Here is a 16,232-nt window from a genome sequence, read left to right on the forward strand (position 1 = left end):
GCGATGAACTCGCAGAGATTTGCACAACCCGCATGGGAAGCAAAAGGCTTGGCATATAACCGGGGCTCAGAAAAACAGAGCTGGTACCATTGCCCCCGAGGCTCCTGGCAGCTCGAGAGCCACGCCCCTTACCCAATGTGTACATGGGGCCTGAGACGCCTCGGTCCTCGCTGATGCCGAGGAAAGGAGAAACCACCTGCTTCACCAGCTCCTCCAGCTGCAAATAACCCTCACTCGGGCCTGTGGGCTCATGGACACTCTGGAAATAAACACCCAAGAGAGACAAAGGTCAGTCAAAGTTGCCGTGGCCAGCTGATTCTGACTGCCCTCCCACTATATTCAAGGCAGTGATACGGCCGGCTGCATCCTTGTGGCCGGAAGGAAGGACACGCAGGCCTGAAGCCCCAGGCACTCATTCTGGGTGGCAGTGATCAGAACTGTGCATGGAGAGTACTGCGGCCTCTGCGGTTGGACCCCACCCCTGTGCAGGGCCGGCGGGACTGTCCCCACCCCAGCTCCAGGGTTGAGGTCTGACTGGTTCCAGCCATAGCTGTCTCGCCCTCATCGTCACAGTGATTGTTTCACACCTGGCACACAGGCGCTTTATATAAACATGTTACATGTATCAAAGCACAGAGGCCTCCGACACGCCTCCTCGTCCGCCTTTTACAGTTGAGGAAAGTAAGACCCGGAAAGCTCATGTAACTTTCCCAGGGAAACACAGCTCCTAAGTGGCAAAAGCCCTGGACTGGAACACAGGCTGTCTGACTCCCAGCCCATCCTACTGCCCTTGGTTAACAGGCTAGAAAAGAAAGGGGGACAGACTATGGAAAGGTCCAGAACAGTAGAAGAAAGGGAGTGTCACTGTGGAACTAGACACACATTTAGCACCAAGATGAAGAGTCAGTTCAAAAGCCCAGCACCACAGAAGTCCTCGGAGCTAAAAGCAGCCAGAAAGTCACCAAGGTTTTCTAGAAAACCAGCAGACTCTGAAGGAATTCAGTTTCTTGCTGGAAAGGCCTGGAAGCCAAGTGCTCGTGTTGAAGGGCTGCAGGGGAGCAGAGACAAGGCTTTGTGGGGTTGTCCCATCATATTCTCAAAATGGAATCGACTTCAAGTCACCCTCACTTGAAAAGTGAAAGCTCTCCACCGCACTGGAGTTTTGGAGGTTGGGCCGTGAAGCGGGAAGGGCTGTCCTAACAGGCTGGAGACGGCCCACGTGGTCCCTTGTCAGCTCCATCACAGTGAGACGGAGGTGGCTGGGGGCAGTGGGAGGGAGCGGTTGCTTAAAGGAAACAAAAAAGAAGGCTGAGGAGGCGGCTATGGTGCAGAAGACTTGGAAGTCAGGGCTGGGAAGGGGCTGGAAAAGAGATGCAGAGGAGGTGTGAGTGGGGCTGCCTGGCGCTTGAAGAGGGTGGCAATGGGAGAAGGCTTGGCGGTTTTTCACACCCCCAGGTTCCGATACCACTTAGCAGGAGCTGAAGCATTGGGAAAGGCCAGCAGTGGAAATAAAATGCTTCACACACGAACCTGCCGAAATGGAAGGGGATTTTCCAGGTGGTAGAAGGGTGAGGGAAGCCTGATTCATGCTCCCAGAAACCCACCCCGGCCTCAAGAGTAGAGCAGTTTCAGCCTCAAAACCACCTTGGTTGGATTTCAGAGCTGAGGAAACTTTTTTTCTCATTTTTTTATGCCTTGATATTTCTCATCTCTCTCTTCCCCACGTGACCCTCCCCCTCTACAATTTCTAAGTGCTAGACAGAGAGGGAGGACAGAGGGAGAAGAAGAGGTAAGAGGTGGGAAGAAAATGGTTAACTAACAAATGCATTGATTTGGAACTAGACCGTTTCCTCCCTGGGCTGAGAACTTGACTTGCACACAGCCCTCTAGGAGCTGCTGCCCTCAGCCCTTGGCCTGGCTGCTGGGCTGGCTGTGTATTTGCAAAGCTCAGTGCAAGAGGAAAATGTGGGGTACTTTGTTCAAAAATTGTTAAGAATTTCCTGATGGGAGAAAATTAAACTGAGCACGGGCCCTGAGTGACGGCCCGGCAGGGAGCACACCAGCTTGGATGGGCGGGTCCCCTCGGAAGGGACCATTCTAGGATGTTCTCAGACCTGTCTGCACCTGCCAGGAGTGGGGAGCCAGATCTCCACAGGGGTCAAAATCTCTGATTCAGCCTCTTCCTGGTCAGCCTAAGGACAGGAGCTCGTGGGCCACGGTAAGAAAGTTTGAGCCCCTTGTATATTTTGAGGAGGGAGGGGTTTCTTCAGAGACATATTGGAAAATCACTGGAAAAGGGAGACATGGCCTGAGAAATGGCTCTTTTCTCCATATGAGAGTGAGGCAGGGAAACACCAGCCCCAGGTCCCACGGTGCTGTGGAAAGTGGGGGCCCAGGGAGAGGACAGAGCGATTCTAAATACTGGGGCCCAGATTTCCTGCAGTGGAAACGGTCCCAGGGCAGGGCCACCTGCACGTTCTATTCAGATCCAGAAGCTGCTATCCCTGCCACCCAAGAAGCTGGACCTGGACTGGGGAGAAACCCACCTTCGTCACCGACACACTCCCAGCCTCTGGCTTCCTGGCTCCCAGAGTGCAGAAGAACATGGACCAGGGAACCAGTCCTAGGAGGCCCTCGGGGAAATGATGTCAAATGCCTTGTGTTAAAGGGACCATCTTAGACGCTTATGGGGCATCTCCAAGTATCCTGGGAGACTGTGGGAGGGGAGGCAGCAGCAGCGGGAAAGGCTGGGTGGGAAGGTAGAAAGAGCAGGAGACGAGGAATGGGTGACACACCCAGCTCTCTTACAAGTCAGTACGTGACCTTGAGTTAGTTTGCCAGCCTCTCTGAACCTCTGTCTCATCTGTGAAATGGGAAAACAGAGACTGTTTCCTTGCCCGACTGCCCAGAATATAAATGGAAATAGAAGTGTGGAAGCCCAACTTTCCTTTCCTTATTTTCCTCTCCGAATCCCAAAGGGCTCCTTTTCTAGACTCTTTATTCGGGACCCAAGCTCTACTTTATACTTCACAGACCTGAGCTGTACACACATACTTTTCTATCCCCATTTCTTCTCCTTCCTTTCCATAAAAATACTTGACCTGGCATTCCAGCCAGTGACACCCCCGTCATTCTGTTAGGTAACTCTTCCTCCTCTCTGACTTCAGGAAAGGGGGAGAAGGCCCAGCAGGACGGCCCAGCTAGAGAGCCAGAAAAGAACAGCAGCTGGTGGGGAGAAGAGACCAGAGGTCCCACACCTGAAGTTCCACCCCTGCAGAGAGGGGAGCCGGGGACCTCACCAGCCTGATCAAGGATAGAAATGTCTTCCCTGAAGACAGGCTCAGAGATGCTGCTGCAGCATCTGAACTTGGTACAGAGTTCAGAGAGGCATAGCAGCCACCTTTTGGGGGTGTCCCAAGGCCACAAGCCTTGTTTCTTAGAATTGTGTGCAAGAGGAAAATGTGGGGTACTTTGTTCAAAATTTGTTAAGAATTTCCTGATGGGAGAAAAACCATAGAACTGGGCTCTCAGAGGCCATGTTTGTTCTACTTGATCCTACTCAAGGTCATAGCCGATTGGGCAAAGGGGAGTCATGTAGCCTGAGCTGGACCAATCAAAGCCGTTCCCCTGAGTGTACACAGTTCTGAATCTTACTACCTGGTGCTGAGGGACCTCAGGCAAACACATAAAATTCCTGGGTTTCAGTCTCCTTATCTATAAGATGGCAATAACAGCAGTGCCTAACTCATAAGGTTTGGATTATTTAATTCAGGAAGCAACACACTTTAAGTCCTTGGTCCATGCCTGGCAGGTAGCCAGGAACGAGTCAATGTTAGCTCATCTTCCTATCATTGAATTAGAATTGGGAGTAAGAGATGCGAGGCAACCATCCGGGTCATCTCTCGGTGGGAACATGCAGGCTGTGAGATGCCACGTTTGTCAGGTGCAAACCAAAGCACTGAACGCAGTTTTGCAGAGAGAGAGAGAGAGAGACCAAGTCCAAGAGGGCCAGGAGAGGCAGCGTCAGAGAGAAACCCGTGGACCAGATACAAGTAGAGGCCAGTAAGTGGAGAGAGGCTCATGGCTTTGTGGCCTGACGTGGTCTCACTTGCGGCTGTAGCCCCTCAGGACACTTCCTATGGGTTCCTGGTCTGGCTTGAGCTGGGCTGCAGTGGGTTCTGGTCGTAACTTACAACTTGAGGCTCCCTGACATGACAGGATGGGAGAGAAGGGTGTCCATTCCCTGAAGGGTGGGACAGTGCTCCTCCCTCTTCCCCCTGGGATCCCAGCACCCAGCACAGCACCAGGGACCTTGACGGGGCACAGTGGATGCACAGCAAATGGACAAATGATGTGGAATGTGACCAGTGACACTAAAGAACACTAAACTGAGCCAGGGTGCTCCGGCCACGGGGGCCCTTCCCCCTCGTCCTGTGGTGAGGTCTCCACCTGGCCTCACCTGCAGGATGAGCAACATCTGGATGATGGACGAGGGTGGCTGGGGCTGGGTCGGCAGCAGCAAGTCATCCAGATTCACCTTCAGCAGGACCAGGTCGCGGAAGCCCAGCAGGGAGATCTGGCGGATGGTCAGCTCCTGGCCCTGGCAGAGAGAAGAGGCAGGGTTGGGAGGTGAGAGCTGGCAGGATATGCCACCAGCCACACGGGGCCAGGATAGCAAACGGGTGGGGGTGGGGAAGACGAGGTGTCTGCAAGGCCTAGGGGGGCTGTCAAAGAGTTGACGACTTGGCCTCTGTCCTTCAGAACAAATGCTTTGTTTGAGATAAGGTGTGACTCCCTGATTTGAAAAGATCTATGCATCCCAATGTTCATAGCAGCACTATTCACAACAGCCAAGACATGGAAGCAACTTACATGTCCACAGACAGATGGATGGATAAAGAAGATGTGGTGTGTGCATATACATACCCACACATGAACACACACATAAAAAGGAATGAAATATTGCCATTCGCCACAACATGGATGAACCTGGAGGGTATTATGCTTAGTGAAATATGTCAGACAAAGACAAATGTTGTACCTTATCACTTACATGTGGTGTCTAAAAAATAAAACAAACTAATGAATATAACAAAACAGAAACAGACTCATAGAGAAGAAACTAGTGGTTACCAGTGGGGAGAGGGAAAAGGGCAGGCATGACACAGGAGTAGGGGATGAAGAGGTACAAACCACTAGCTATAAAATAAATAAGCTACGAGGATATATTATACAGCACAGGGAATACAGCCAATACTTTATAATAACTTTAGATGGAGTATCATCTATAGAAACACTGAATCACTATGTTGTATACCATGATAAACTGATATTGTAAATCAATTATACGTCAATCAAAAAGATAAGGTGTGACTCAACCTGCCTACATGACCCAAAGGTGATACAAAACACGTATACAGTAGGAGCCGTGCTGTGCCGTGAGTGGTCAGGAAGGAGGAGGATGAGGAGAAATGACAGGAAAGATAAATAGCGCCTCCCTACATTCAAGGCTGCTTCCTCAGCTTCACCCATTCAATATTTGCTCACCTATCACAGGACAGGCAAAGAAGGAAATATAGGATCTGTTAGAGTCTTCTGCAAACACAAGTAATATAGGAAGAAAAATCACTGGGAAAGTAGAAGAAAGGACTTCTTTTGTAGGGTGGGGGAAGAGGATGAAAATAGTAACTGGTAATCATAAGAGCTGACCCTTGCTAAGCTCTGACCATGTACCAGGCTTGATTCTCAATATCTTGGATGTAAATGGCGCATTTAATCCCCATGACCACCTCTGAGATAGATACTATTGTAAAGCCCGCTCCACAGATGAAAAACCCTACACCCAGAGTGAGAGGACTTTACTCAAGGTAGAGCTCGAGCTCAAACCTAAACACTTTGATTTTAGAGCTCCTAAGGTTTCCCAAAACAGAAAGGGAAAGGGGGGCCCATTTCCTGGAAACTCCTTTGCAGATATACATAGAGCACACACCAAAAATCGGTCGCTCTTGGTAGAGACGGGATATCATTAGGGTATCCTCCCAAAGATGATGTAGCTTCCCATCTCTTAGGTTGACCAAGGTTTAAGGAAGTTTGGCACTTCCTGTAACTCCTTAGGGTTTTATAGAAACATGGGCAAGAGTGGTTTTGCCATCTCCACATCCCCCTACCCTCCAGTCCCAAGAGATGCTTCACAGACTCAGTTTAACCACTCCTTTTTTTAAAAATTAATTTATTTATTTTGGGCTGCGTTGGGTCTTCATGGCTGCACTTGGGCTTTTTCTAGTTGCGGCAAGTGGGGGCTACTCTTCATTGTGGTGCATGGGCTTCTCACTGTGGTGGCTCCTCTTGTTGTGAAGCACGGGCTCTAGATGTGTGGGCTTCAGTAGTTGCGGCTCACGGGCTTAGCTGCTCTGCGGCATGTGGGATCTTCCCGGACCAAGGATCGAACCCGTGTCCCCCGCATTGGCAGGTGGATTTTTAACCACTGCACCACCAGAGACGTCCCTAACCACTCCTTCCTGACTGCCTTCCCCAACCACCTCCCATGGCAGTGGTCCCCCCACCTCTCCCAAAGTCTTACAGTTTCTATTCTTTGTACCACATCCCAGCACGCAGCACTAACTGCCTATCTCATAGGTATCTGTGCCCTCGCCTCACCTCCAGGACCCCTTTCACTTGACAAGACAGAAAAAGGCACGCAGAGTTCCACACCCTTGAACACAGTGAGCCCTCAGACACATTTGTCCAACGAGGAAGCAGGTCTCAAATAGACACTTACACAGTGAGTTGTGAGCAGGACCTAGCTGGACTAACAGACACCTCTGGGGGTGTTATGACCAGTAGTGCGAGTCCCTGATGCAGGGGTTCTCAAAGTGGGGTGTCTGGGCCAGCAGCAGCACGTGGCAAATTGTGGGGGGAGGGGGAGACAGGGGCTACAGCAACCCTTGCCAGATCTTACAATTTTTCAAGAGAAGCAGGACAGTATCGCCCTCAGACTCACACAACTGGGCCCCTGCCTGGATCTGAGGTTAAGACGGCCCCTCTTGGCCCTCCGATGGCTGTACCAGGGCCATGGCCACTCAGATCCCTCACTCCCCATTCTACGTCCATCTGGGTACCCTCACCTTGGAGTTCCCTGCCCACATGGTCCTAAGAGGGACCTAGGTCTACACCTCCTCTCCAGTAGGACTGCCTAGTAAAGCAGAGGCTGTCCAGTTAAATTTGAATCGTTCTTTTAGCGGTAAGTATATCCCAGAGACTGCGTTATTCGTTGTTTATCTGAAATATCACTCAGCATCCTTTATTTTGATGTGTGAAATCGGGCAACCCTACCTCGCATGTGTGTCTTGTTAAGACCCGCTGCTGGCCGAGGAGTGAGTGTTGCACGGAAGGGAGAAGCCTGTGGACACCCGGGGGTGACCTCTCCACACAAATGCTTCCGACCCTCTCCTGCGGGCACAGGGTGGAGCCGAGGATGGGATGAGAAGAGCAGCAGGTTATAAGCCAGACGCTTCTGCGGGAATTGTTACGGGCAAGCCCCGATTCAGAAAGGGACTCTGAAGGCATAACATCCCACTTTTTAAATATTTGACGTGTACTTAAAAGAATTCCAAATTCCTTTAAAACACCATTCAGAGCAAACAAAGCACAGGGGCCCTTACCTCTGGCACAAGGTAATTCCTACCTTTGCTAATAGCTGTGGTGTTGCTGTGGCCACACCCGCACTTCAACAAACCTGATTAGATAAGAAGCCGTAACCTCAATGGGAGGAGCGGTCATGAGCACGTGGCAGCGTAAGCGGGTGACAGACACGTATATTTTGAAGAAGAATATCTATTGGTCAGTCAGTCTGCCTGAGGGGCTGTCCCTTCCGACCCGGCACTGACCAGTCCTGCTATTAGCCCCTGCAGGAGGGTAGAGGGAAACCAACACATGCGGTAGAATGAGCCGAGCTCACAGAATAAGAAGCATAAGAGATGCTACTCGTCTGTGACTCTAAATTCCTTATTCTGCAGGAGATGAAATGGAGCTGTACCCAGAGACGGGAAATGAGTTTGCCCAAACCCAGCTACTGATTCCAGGTCCACAGTGCTTTCATCATGGGCCTTCTCCTATTCAGGAATCCCTTACAAAGTGCAAGGAACGTTGTTCCTTTCCCACAATTTGGGAGCCACAGAAAACTTGCCGGAAAATTGTGCTTCAAAGAAGGGGGTGGGGGTGGGGGAAGTGGCGAAAAGAAAGAAAAGGAACGAAAAGGAAAAAAAAGTCTCCTTCCCCCATCTTCCCTACTTCTGAAAAGTAAGAAGAAATAAACCACTCCAAGAATATACAGACATACTCAAAACCAAGAGGGAAAAGAGTGCTTACAAATTGCTAGGTAGGCAAGCACTGTTCGTTGCTTGAGGTTTGAGGTTAGATGCTAAATATAGAACAGAGTGCCCTCTAAAGATACCCGATATCCTGACCCAACTCAGGCGGTGCCCAGTTTCCTGGTTTTCCCCCATTCACTGGCAGGACCTGGGGGCAAAGGCCAAGGAATAAGACAGACTGCCCAGGCCGGCAGGAGGAGGCTCCCCAGTGAGACTGACCTGAACTGGATAGAATATTGCCTGCAGGGTGGGGAGAGTCTCAGTGAAGAAGTGGTCCCAGACTTCAGCCAGAACCTCAATGCGATTTTCACCTACACAAGGGCGAGGAGATGGGAGGGGAGAAAGAAAGAAAAGAACTTGGTCATTACTTGCAGGAGAGGCCAAGAGACAGTTCCATGTCAAATGGAGCATGGGGCGGTCGTGGGGGAAGGCTCATTACTTACATTTGATCCGTCAGTGCTGCTACAATAAACACAGAATTGGATGGGAAAACTCGACCAAAAATATGTAAATATGCATTCTCTCCCTTAACCCAGAAAAGGGACCTGAATTTTGAAAAGCACATAATAACTGCTATCATCACGAGAATGGTTACAACATTATCAGGCCCTGTGCCAGATTATTTATCTATAAGCGATCTCATGAGTAGACGCATTACCCCATTTTACAGCTCAGACAGGCCAGGTATCTGGGCTCAAAGTCACACAGGTAGAAGACCAAGCTGGGATTCCAGAACCCATGCTCTTGCCAGTATAATCCAGGAAGATCATGTGCACAGTTATAAATTATTTTGTTTTTTGTAATCACTAAGACACTGGCTTTTTAGTCCAGATTTGAGCTGTCACTTGAGAGAGGTGGAAAGAGGGCTTAGAAACTATCACCTCCACCCACCATAACCAGCAGGGCATGATTCTCTGAATGGTCACCTGCAAAACATGGAACCCACCTCCAGACGCTGTGCCTACTCTCACCCTCCAGATCAGGAAGCCCAAGCCCTGGCCAAGCGCCTCGCCCTCCCACCCCCACCGAGGCTAGATGGACACAGGTCACCCAACGCCACCGGAAGGCTGTTTGAGGAACTTTGCACCTGCAGGAAAGGCGGGCACTGGCAGAGGGGAGCCTGCATGGGTGGCTGCTGTTTAACGACCTAGAAAACAGAGCTGACTGGGCACTGTCTCTGCTCAGCTGAGGCAGGGAAACTGGGTCAGCCAAGATTAGACACTGAGAGATGCATCTGGCAACACACTGCCAGTTCCACTAAACGGATCTTGAAAGATTCATTTAGTGTCATCCGTCTATTAATATAATGGACAACAAAGGCAGTGGCTGGGAGACAGAACAGAAAGCGGGCGTGACTAGCAGCTAGCAGGGCCAAAGACGTGCAGATTTTGAAAGGTCAGAGTGAAATACAAGGAGGGCAAATGGAAACCCACAGCATCCTCTACTTTCCCTCGCCATGTGCTAATTACACTCTGTGGGAATCGCTCATTTATTCCTCTGTCTCATCCACTGGAATGGGAGTGAGGGCACCGGCCTTGTCTTTCCTGCTCACCCTTCTATTTCTAGTGCTTAGCATGGCGCCAGACACATCAGTAAATCGATATTTGGAAACCTTTGAACGAATGAATGGCAACTATCGAGTGTACAGGTTTTTGCAGATGTTAGGGCTGGTGAGTGGAAGGAGGTTATCTTTTTTTTTTTTTAATTTTATTTATTTATTATTTTTGGGGGGGTACACCAAGTTCAATCATCTGTTTTTATACACATATCCCCGTATTCCCTCCCTCCCTTGACTCCCCCCCACCCTCCCTCGAGTCCCCCCCACCTTCCCCGTCCCAGTCCTCTAAGGCATCTTCTTTTAACACAAACATGAGCTAGGACAGAGCAAGACTTAATAGCACCTACATTTTCCTTTGCTCTTAGATAAAGAAAACCACAACATGGGCAACCTGGCTGGAGAGAGTCTACTTCCTTCTTCTGCGTCTTCATCCTCTTCTGTATTCCCCTCCTAACTATGCGGATTTTATTTCAGCCCTTCATGCTCACCAGGCCCCCTCCATGCCACAGGGCCTTTGCACATGCTAGTTCCTTTGCCGAGACTGTTCTCTCCCTCCTCTCTTTGCCTAACCTACATCTGTTTATCTCTATAGTTTCAACACCAGCACCACTTCCACAGGAGAACCTCCCCCACTGGCCAGATCCCCCTGTTGTGGATTGTATTCTTCGTACTTGTCTCAGTTACATACAGTTTTATATTTGATGGTGACTTGATTACCACCCGTCTCCACTAGCAGGTTGTGAGTGCCTTGAGGGCCTGTAATCCTATGAAGTCTTTTGTTCACCACTATGTTCCCGGCACCTAGCAAAGTACCTGGTAAACAGTAGACAATCAATAAGTGTTTGAATGAATCCATCAATCACCATCCTCTTTTCAAAGGTAGGCTTTGCTAGTTTACTGCACGGAGGAGTCAGGAAGTCAAGAGGATGATCAGAAATGTTAGGTCGTCCTGGTGCCTAAAACCAAGGTGAATCCCAACACCTGGAGAGTGTATCTCCAGGGAGAAAAGGCTATGCCAGCTTCCTTATTGATCCTAAGCCTTCCATCACAAAGGCAAGCAGAGGCCCTCCCGACTGGAAGGAACGGAGAGAGAAGCCTGCTGCTCAACGCTGGTGCCTACTTACTCCCTTTCACCTCCACGATGGAATACTCATCCTTAACCCACAGCAGGAAGGCGCCTCTCCTGGGAACCTGGGTCTAATTGCTGGCTGCAAACGTCAGAGAGGAGTGGAGGTTTTGGAAAGTGCTCAGAGAAGGACATTAGAGAGGCACAGCCTAACAAAACAGAGTAGCCTCGAGAAGAAAGAGGTAAAGGAAGGAAGCGATTTCACCTCCAAGAAGAGCCCACAAGTCAAGGACTTAGTCCCCTGCAAAGATGAAAGGGGTTTGGATGCAAGATCCTAGACGATTATTCTACTAAAACTGTCATCTAATTGCTGCAGAAGTTTAGATCACCAGAGGTATACAGAATGGGTATGAGAAACTTCTTTAAAGCTAAGGTCACCAAAGCTCTAGAAAAGATTACTGAAAGTAACGAGGCATATTCGGTCCAGGAAAGAGCACCACATGGCTAGGAGCTGCCTCTGCCCCCTTTGCAGCCACCAAGCGGGGTGGACGTGTACAAGCCAGTTCAATGATAGGATGGATCCAAACTCTATTTTACAGCAAGAGAATTTTATCCAAACAAAATCTTTCTTGGGGTTATAACACATAAAATTAAAAATTAGAGATGTTCTGATTACAGATGTAAAAGACCGTTACAGGTTCCCACCTGCCCCTTCACTGTGCAGAAAGAACCCTGCCACCCAGACCCCAGACGAGAAGGAACCCAGCAAGAACACCCCAGCCCCACTGCTCTCTAGTCATGCTTTGGGGCAGAAATGGACCTTGGATGCCCTTTGTTTATCCTATCAAGCTCTGTGCCTGAGTTTTTCACTCTGAATGTAGCTATGTTGAGTGTCTCTTGGATGAGAGACAGTCAGCTTTCCCTTTTAAGAGCTCCTGACTCCCTGGTCTTGCCCAGTATCCCTTTCATACGCTGGCTTTCCACATTTCTAGGAGCACGGAACAACTCCCCAGATGACTTACAGGCAAACAATGTGGCCGGGGACCAGGCAGGCAGCCACCTTTCATGCTTGTGTACTAGCCTCAGTCCAAAATGCAAAAGGGCTACAAAGCTCTTGTCAAAGCTGGTCACTCAAAAATAAAGCCTTGGGTTAGTTGGTATTTTCTAAGGTTGAAAAAAATCTCAATATAGTTGCATTTGAGGGAAACAAGGCTGCAGGTTCAGCCAACTCTTGAATAGACAAAGATTAATTTCACACCTGTCTTCTTCCAAAGGTTTGGTGAGTGCTGGCTGTGTGCCGGGCACTGGGACCTCCCAGTGTCAATTTCTTATTGTTCTTCCTACTTCCTCTTTCTGGGAGACACTTCACTGCACACAAGTGTCTTTCCCAGGGAAGGGGAAGGGAAAAAGGGATGATCTACTGCCTGATAAGTCTGAATCTAGGAGTAAACCTACAGATGGAGGTCTCTAGGCTGGAGTAGCGGGGAAAAAAAGAAGGAACCAGTTTGCATACCTACTATGTGCCAGGTATGGAGCTATGCTGGTTATAAAAATTATTTTAAAACACCAAGCCTCAAAGAAACAAAAAAACTTGCCAAAAGTCACCCAAGAAGCCGGTGGCAAGCTACCATCAGGATCCACGTTGGCGGGAGCTGAGAGTAGCGGCTGGCGGAGTCACGGGGTCAGCCCACTCTTGCCTTCGTCCCATCTCCCAGCTCCATTTAGCACCTTTCTGTCCTGTCAGCTAGACTCCGACATCTATTAAGGCTGGGAAATTTTTCTTTGCTTATTCAATTATCCTGCACTGAGTGGGTGCCTGTTTAGTCTTCTGTCCCTCAAACGGGACATGTACAACCTCAAGAAATAGGACAAAGACCAATAGGAGACAGCCGGGATCAAGCCAGAGGGAACAGCTTGGCAGGATCTGCAGGATAATTTATCCCTACAAAGGAGACCACCAGCATGCATCCCATGAAACCGCCCCCCTTAAACCAAAGAGGCCACCTTAATTCCCCCTCAGTTCTCAAAACACAGGCTGACTTGCACTGCTGGCAGTTGCTGACTCAAACCGAAATGCTGCCGCCTAGCTGGAGACGAGGTGGCCGGGGTGACTCACGCACTTGGAGCCCGCCTCTCTTGGACAGAAGCATTTCAGCTGTCCAAGCATCAAAGGCTGAATCAGAGGCCCCACTGCCTTGTACTTGCCTTCGCACAGCTTAATCTTCTCCTCCACAAACAGCAGTCCTTTTGCTAGAAGCTGGTTCTGCCAAAAGAGAACAAAGGACACAAGAGTTGGGCTACTTCTCCGGGTGACAAATCCTGGTCCACTCCCAGCAGGTAAGAGCATGGCGTTCTAGGCACTTGGGCATTGGTCACGTCTCCAGGCTGAAGAAGCTTCTGTTCTCCAGGAAAGCCAAGGCTTCCGGAGGCGTCGGTAAGACAGCCCGTAGCCAAGGAAGGAGACGAGAGCCAAACCCAAGCGCCATCCCCATCCCTCCAACCAGGGCAGAGGCTGCCCCACGCTTGGCTGGATTCTCTGGAAGGACAAGGGTGGACACTCAATGTCCTTCAAGCCTTTCATCTAAACTCAGGAGAGGGAGTGTGGAGGCAATGAGAAATTATGCAGAAATAATGGATTTTTTTAAATAAAAATGATAAGTTTCTCACACTAGCATGAAAGAGACTGCCTGCAAGATTTTAGGCAGCAGTGAGTGTGTGTCCGTCAATGAGCGTGTGCGTGGGAAAGTTGTGAAAAGAGAGAGTCAGATGAAGTCCCTCCGCGATTGCAGCAGCTGTCGAGTGTTCTGTATACATCAGAGGCTCTGCGTTCTTCATCTCATCTAATTCCGACCCTCTCAACAGTCCAATCAAGTCAGGGCCATTGCCCTGACGTTATTGCTGGTGGGGAAGAGGCTTGAACACAGGAAACAAACCCGGTCTTCCCGGCTCCATGAGCCGTGTTCTTTCCACTCTGCTCTGCTGCCTTCCAGCAAGTCTTCCCACCCAGACCCCTTCCTTCCCTCCAAAGGCTACAGCTGGTCCCACACAACATGGGTGGCCTCTCCAAAAGTCAGAGAAGCTCAGAGAGCAAGGATGCCTCACCCCTCACCTCACATCTTTAGACGATCAAAGGCCTATGCTTACGGGGTGGGGGACGCACAGTGGTATATATCCTACCCCAACCCTAATGCATTTCTTAGTATTCGCCTTTGTAAAACCCTAAAACCCTGTGACAATGATGATGAGCGCACACGTGGCAGAGAGGAAAGGACTGGGACATCAGACGGGGTGCAAGTCCCAGCTCAGCCACTTTCTAGCTGTGTGATCTTAGACTTCATTTCCCTGAGTCTTGAGTCCCTCCTCTGTCAAACGGCATCACACGAGCATAAAGTTCTTATAATAATTAACCATTATAAACACACACACACACACACACACACACACACACACACACACACACACACGGTATTTTATGTTCCCGGCAATCAGTGGTGACGATAGTTGCTCTCTTAGCCCAACTATCTTCACAAAAGGAGTGGGAGGCAAAAAGAGTCAGTAATGAATGGATCTACGTCAAATATATTAGAGTATTTTATCAAAGGCACTATCACATTCCTGTGACTAATACATATACACCAAATTTTATAGATCCTATTAAAATTCATAAGCTATAGCCTAATTTAAAAGTGATTGGCCACCATTTAGTTTCAGGATGGAACCCCAAATCAAAGCTAGAGTGACATCCTATAGGAGTCTACCAACTCTGTTAAAAGGAAAAAAAATCAATTCCTTTACTAGGAATTATGGGACAGACAGGTACTTGAGGTGAAACTCTGTGTTCTCTACCTTCCAGCCGAGCACACGAATCCCAGCAGCAAGGAAACACCACAGCACCAAACGGAGACAATCAAAATCAAGACTTTGTGCCAGATGGGCTGGGCAGGAATGGATGATGGAGGTGTTTCCAGATGGCAATCGCTCCCCCTGAATGGTTCTGAGCAAAAATCCCTATTGGGGTCTGACTCTCTGCCTGGGCCCTTTTCACCGGCCCAGATGAGGGTTTCAGGGCGCCCCCTCAGCAGTCCGGGTGAGGACTCCAGGTGCATTGTGCTCTGTCACCACCTCTGCTGCCAACACGGATGCCTCAGCCTTCCTCCAAAACAACTACCAAACCTCCTTAATTTCATGTTTCTGAGCTGCACCTACACATGTACGAGAGACTCCTCCCTATGATGCAGGTTTCGTAGTTTTATTCTATCGCTGTACTTACCTACATGTTAAGTACAGACCAACTGGTTTGCAAGGCAGAAGTAGAGACACAGATGTAGAGAACAAACATGTGGACACCAAGGGGGGAAGGGGGGATGGTGGCTGGGGTGGGGTGAATTGGCAGATTGGGATTGCCATATATACGTTACTAATAAGAAAAAAAAAATCAAACTGTACACTTTAAATATATGCAGTTTATTGTATGTCAATTATATCTCAATAAAAGTTCTTAAAAAAAAATAAGGGTATTGGGGGTAACCAAGGCACTGAAAGAAATAAAAGCCTAGTCCAGGTTATGTCATGAGTTAATAATAGAAATGAATTCAAACCCTATATCCTATGTGTTAGGATTTTAGGTCCTCAGGAGTGAGGACCACTTAATTTAGTCCTCCTGGCTCTGCGAACAGTGCCTAGAACATAGTAGAAGTATTATGAGTATTACATACTCATAATAAATATTGAGTATATATTGCCTGTTTTGATGCTACAGACCAGTTTTGCTTTTAAGAAATCAAGATAAGAGATGGAATATATGTAAGAGGAGAGAAAATGATGTAGGTCCTTAAAACTCCAATACCCCTATACATTTGTACGTTTTCCTCTTATTTTACAAATGGCATTTATTTTCATTTGATAAAAACTACTTTGTCTCTTAAGAGGTAAACTTTAAAAAATGACCTAGGTTCTCCTTCCTGCTCTTTTCTAGGTCTTCCCCCTTCAAGGAGACACTTGGGGCACAAAAAATTTTTTTCAAGGAAGAGAAGTGGTTTGTGTATTATGGAGAAATGGAAAAGAAAATGTTCTTTTTAAATTTCTCATGATACACAGCATAGAAATTTTGTAGCTTAGACCAAAATAACAGTAACAAAAACTTGGGGTTAAAAGGGGCCTTAAGAGTCAGCTAGTCATACTACCCTCTCCCCAGCCCTCTGGTCCAAACCAATTGATCACAACAGTTTCAATAATTTTT

The 16,232-nt window shown here is 48.7% G+C and overlaps 1 protein-coding gene across 1 annotated transcript in view; it reads right to left on the reverse strand.

The window, feature by feature from the left end:
- Window positions 1-16,232, reverse strand: part of PRR5L (proline rich 5 like) — a 70,507-nt gene that overhangs the window by 9,487 nt on the left and 44,788 nt on the right. Inside the window, exons 5-8 of the mRNA XM_057695953.1 lie at window positions 13,199-13,256; window positions 8,589-8,680; window positions 4,460-4,600; window positions 133-259 (exon numbers count right to left, since the gene is read on the reverse strand). Coding sequence (XP_057551936.1) covers window positions 133-259; window positions 4,460-4,600; window positions 8,589-8,680; window positions 13,199-13,256 — 418 coding nt within the window. The remainder of the gene's footprint in view (window positions 1-132; window positions 260-4,459; window positions 4,601-8,588; window positions 8,681-13,198; window positions 13,257-16,232) is intronic.

Source organism: Hippopotamus amphibius, chromosome 9, assembly GCF_030028045.1.
Source record: "Hippopotamus amphibius kiboko isolate mHipAmp2 chromosome 9, mHipAmp2.hap2, whole genome shotgun sequence".
Lineage (NCBI taxonomy): Eukaryota > Metazoa > Chordata > Mammalia > Artiodactyla > Hippopotamidae > Hippopotamus > Hippopotamus amphibius.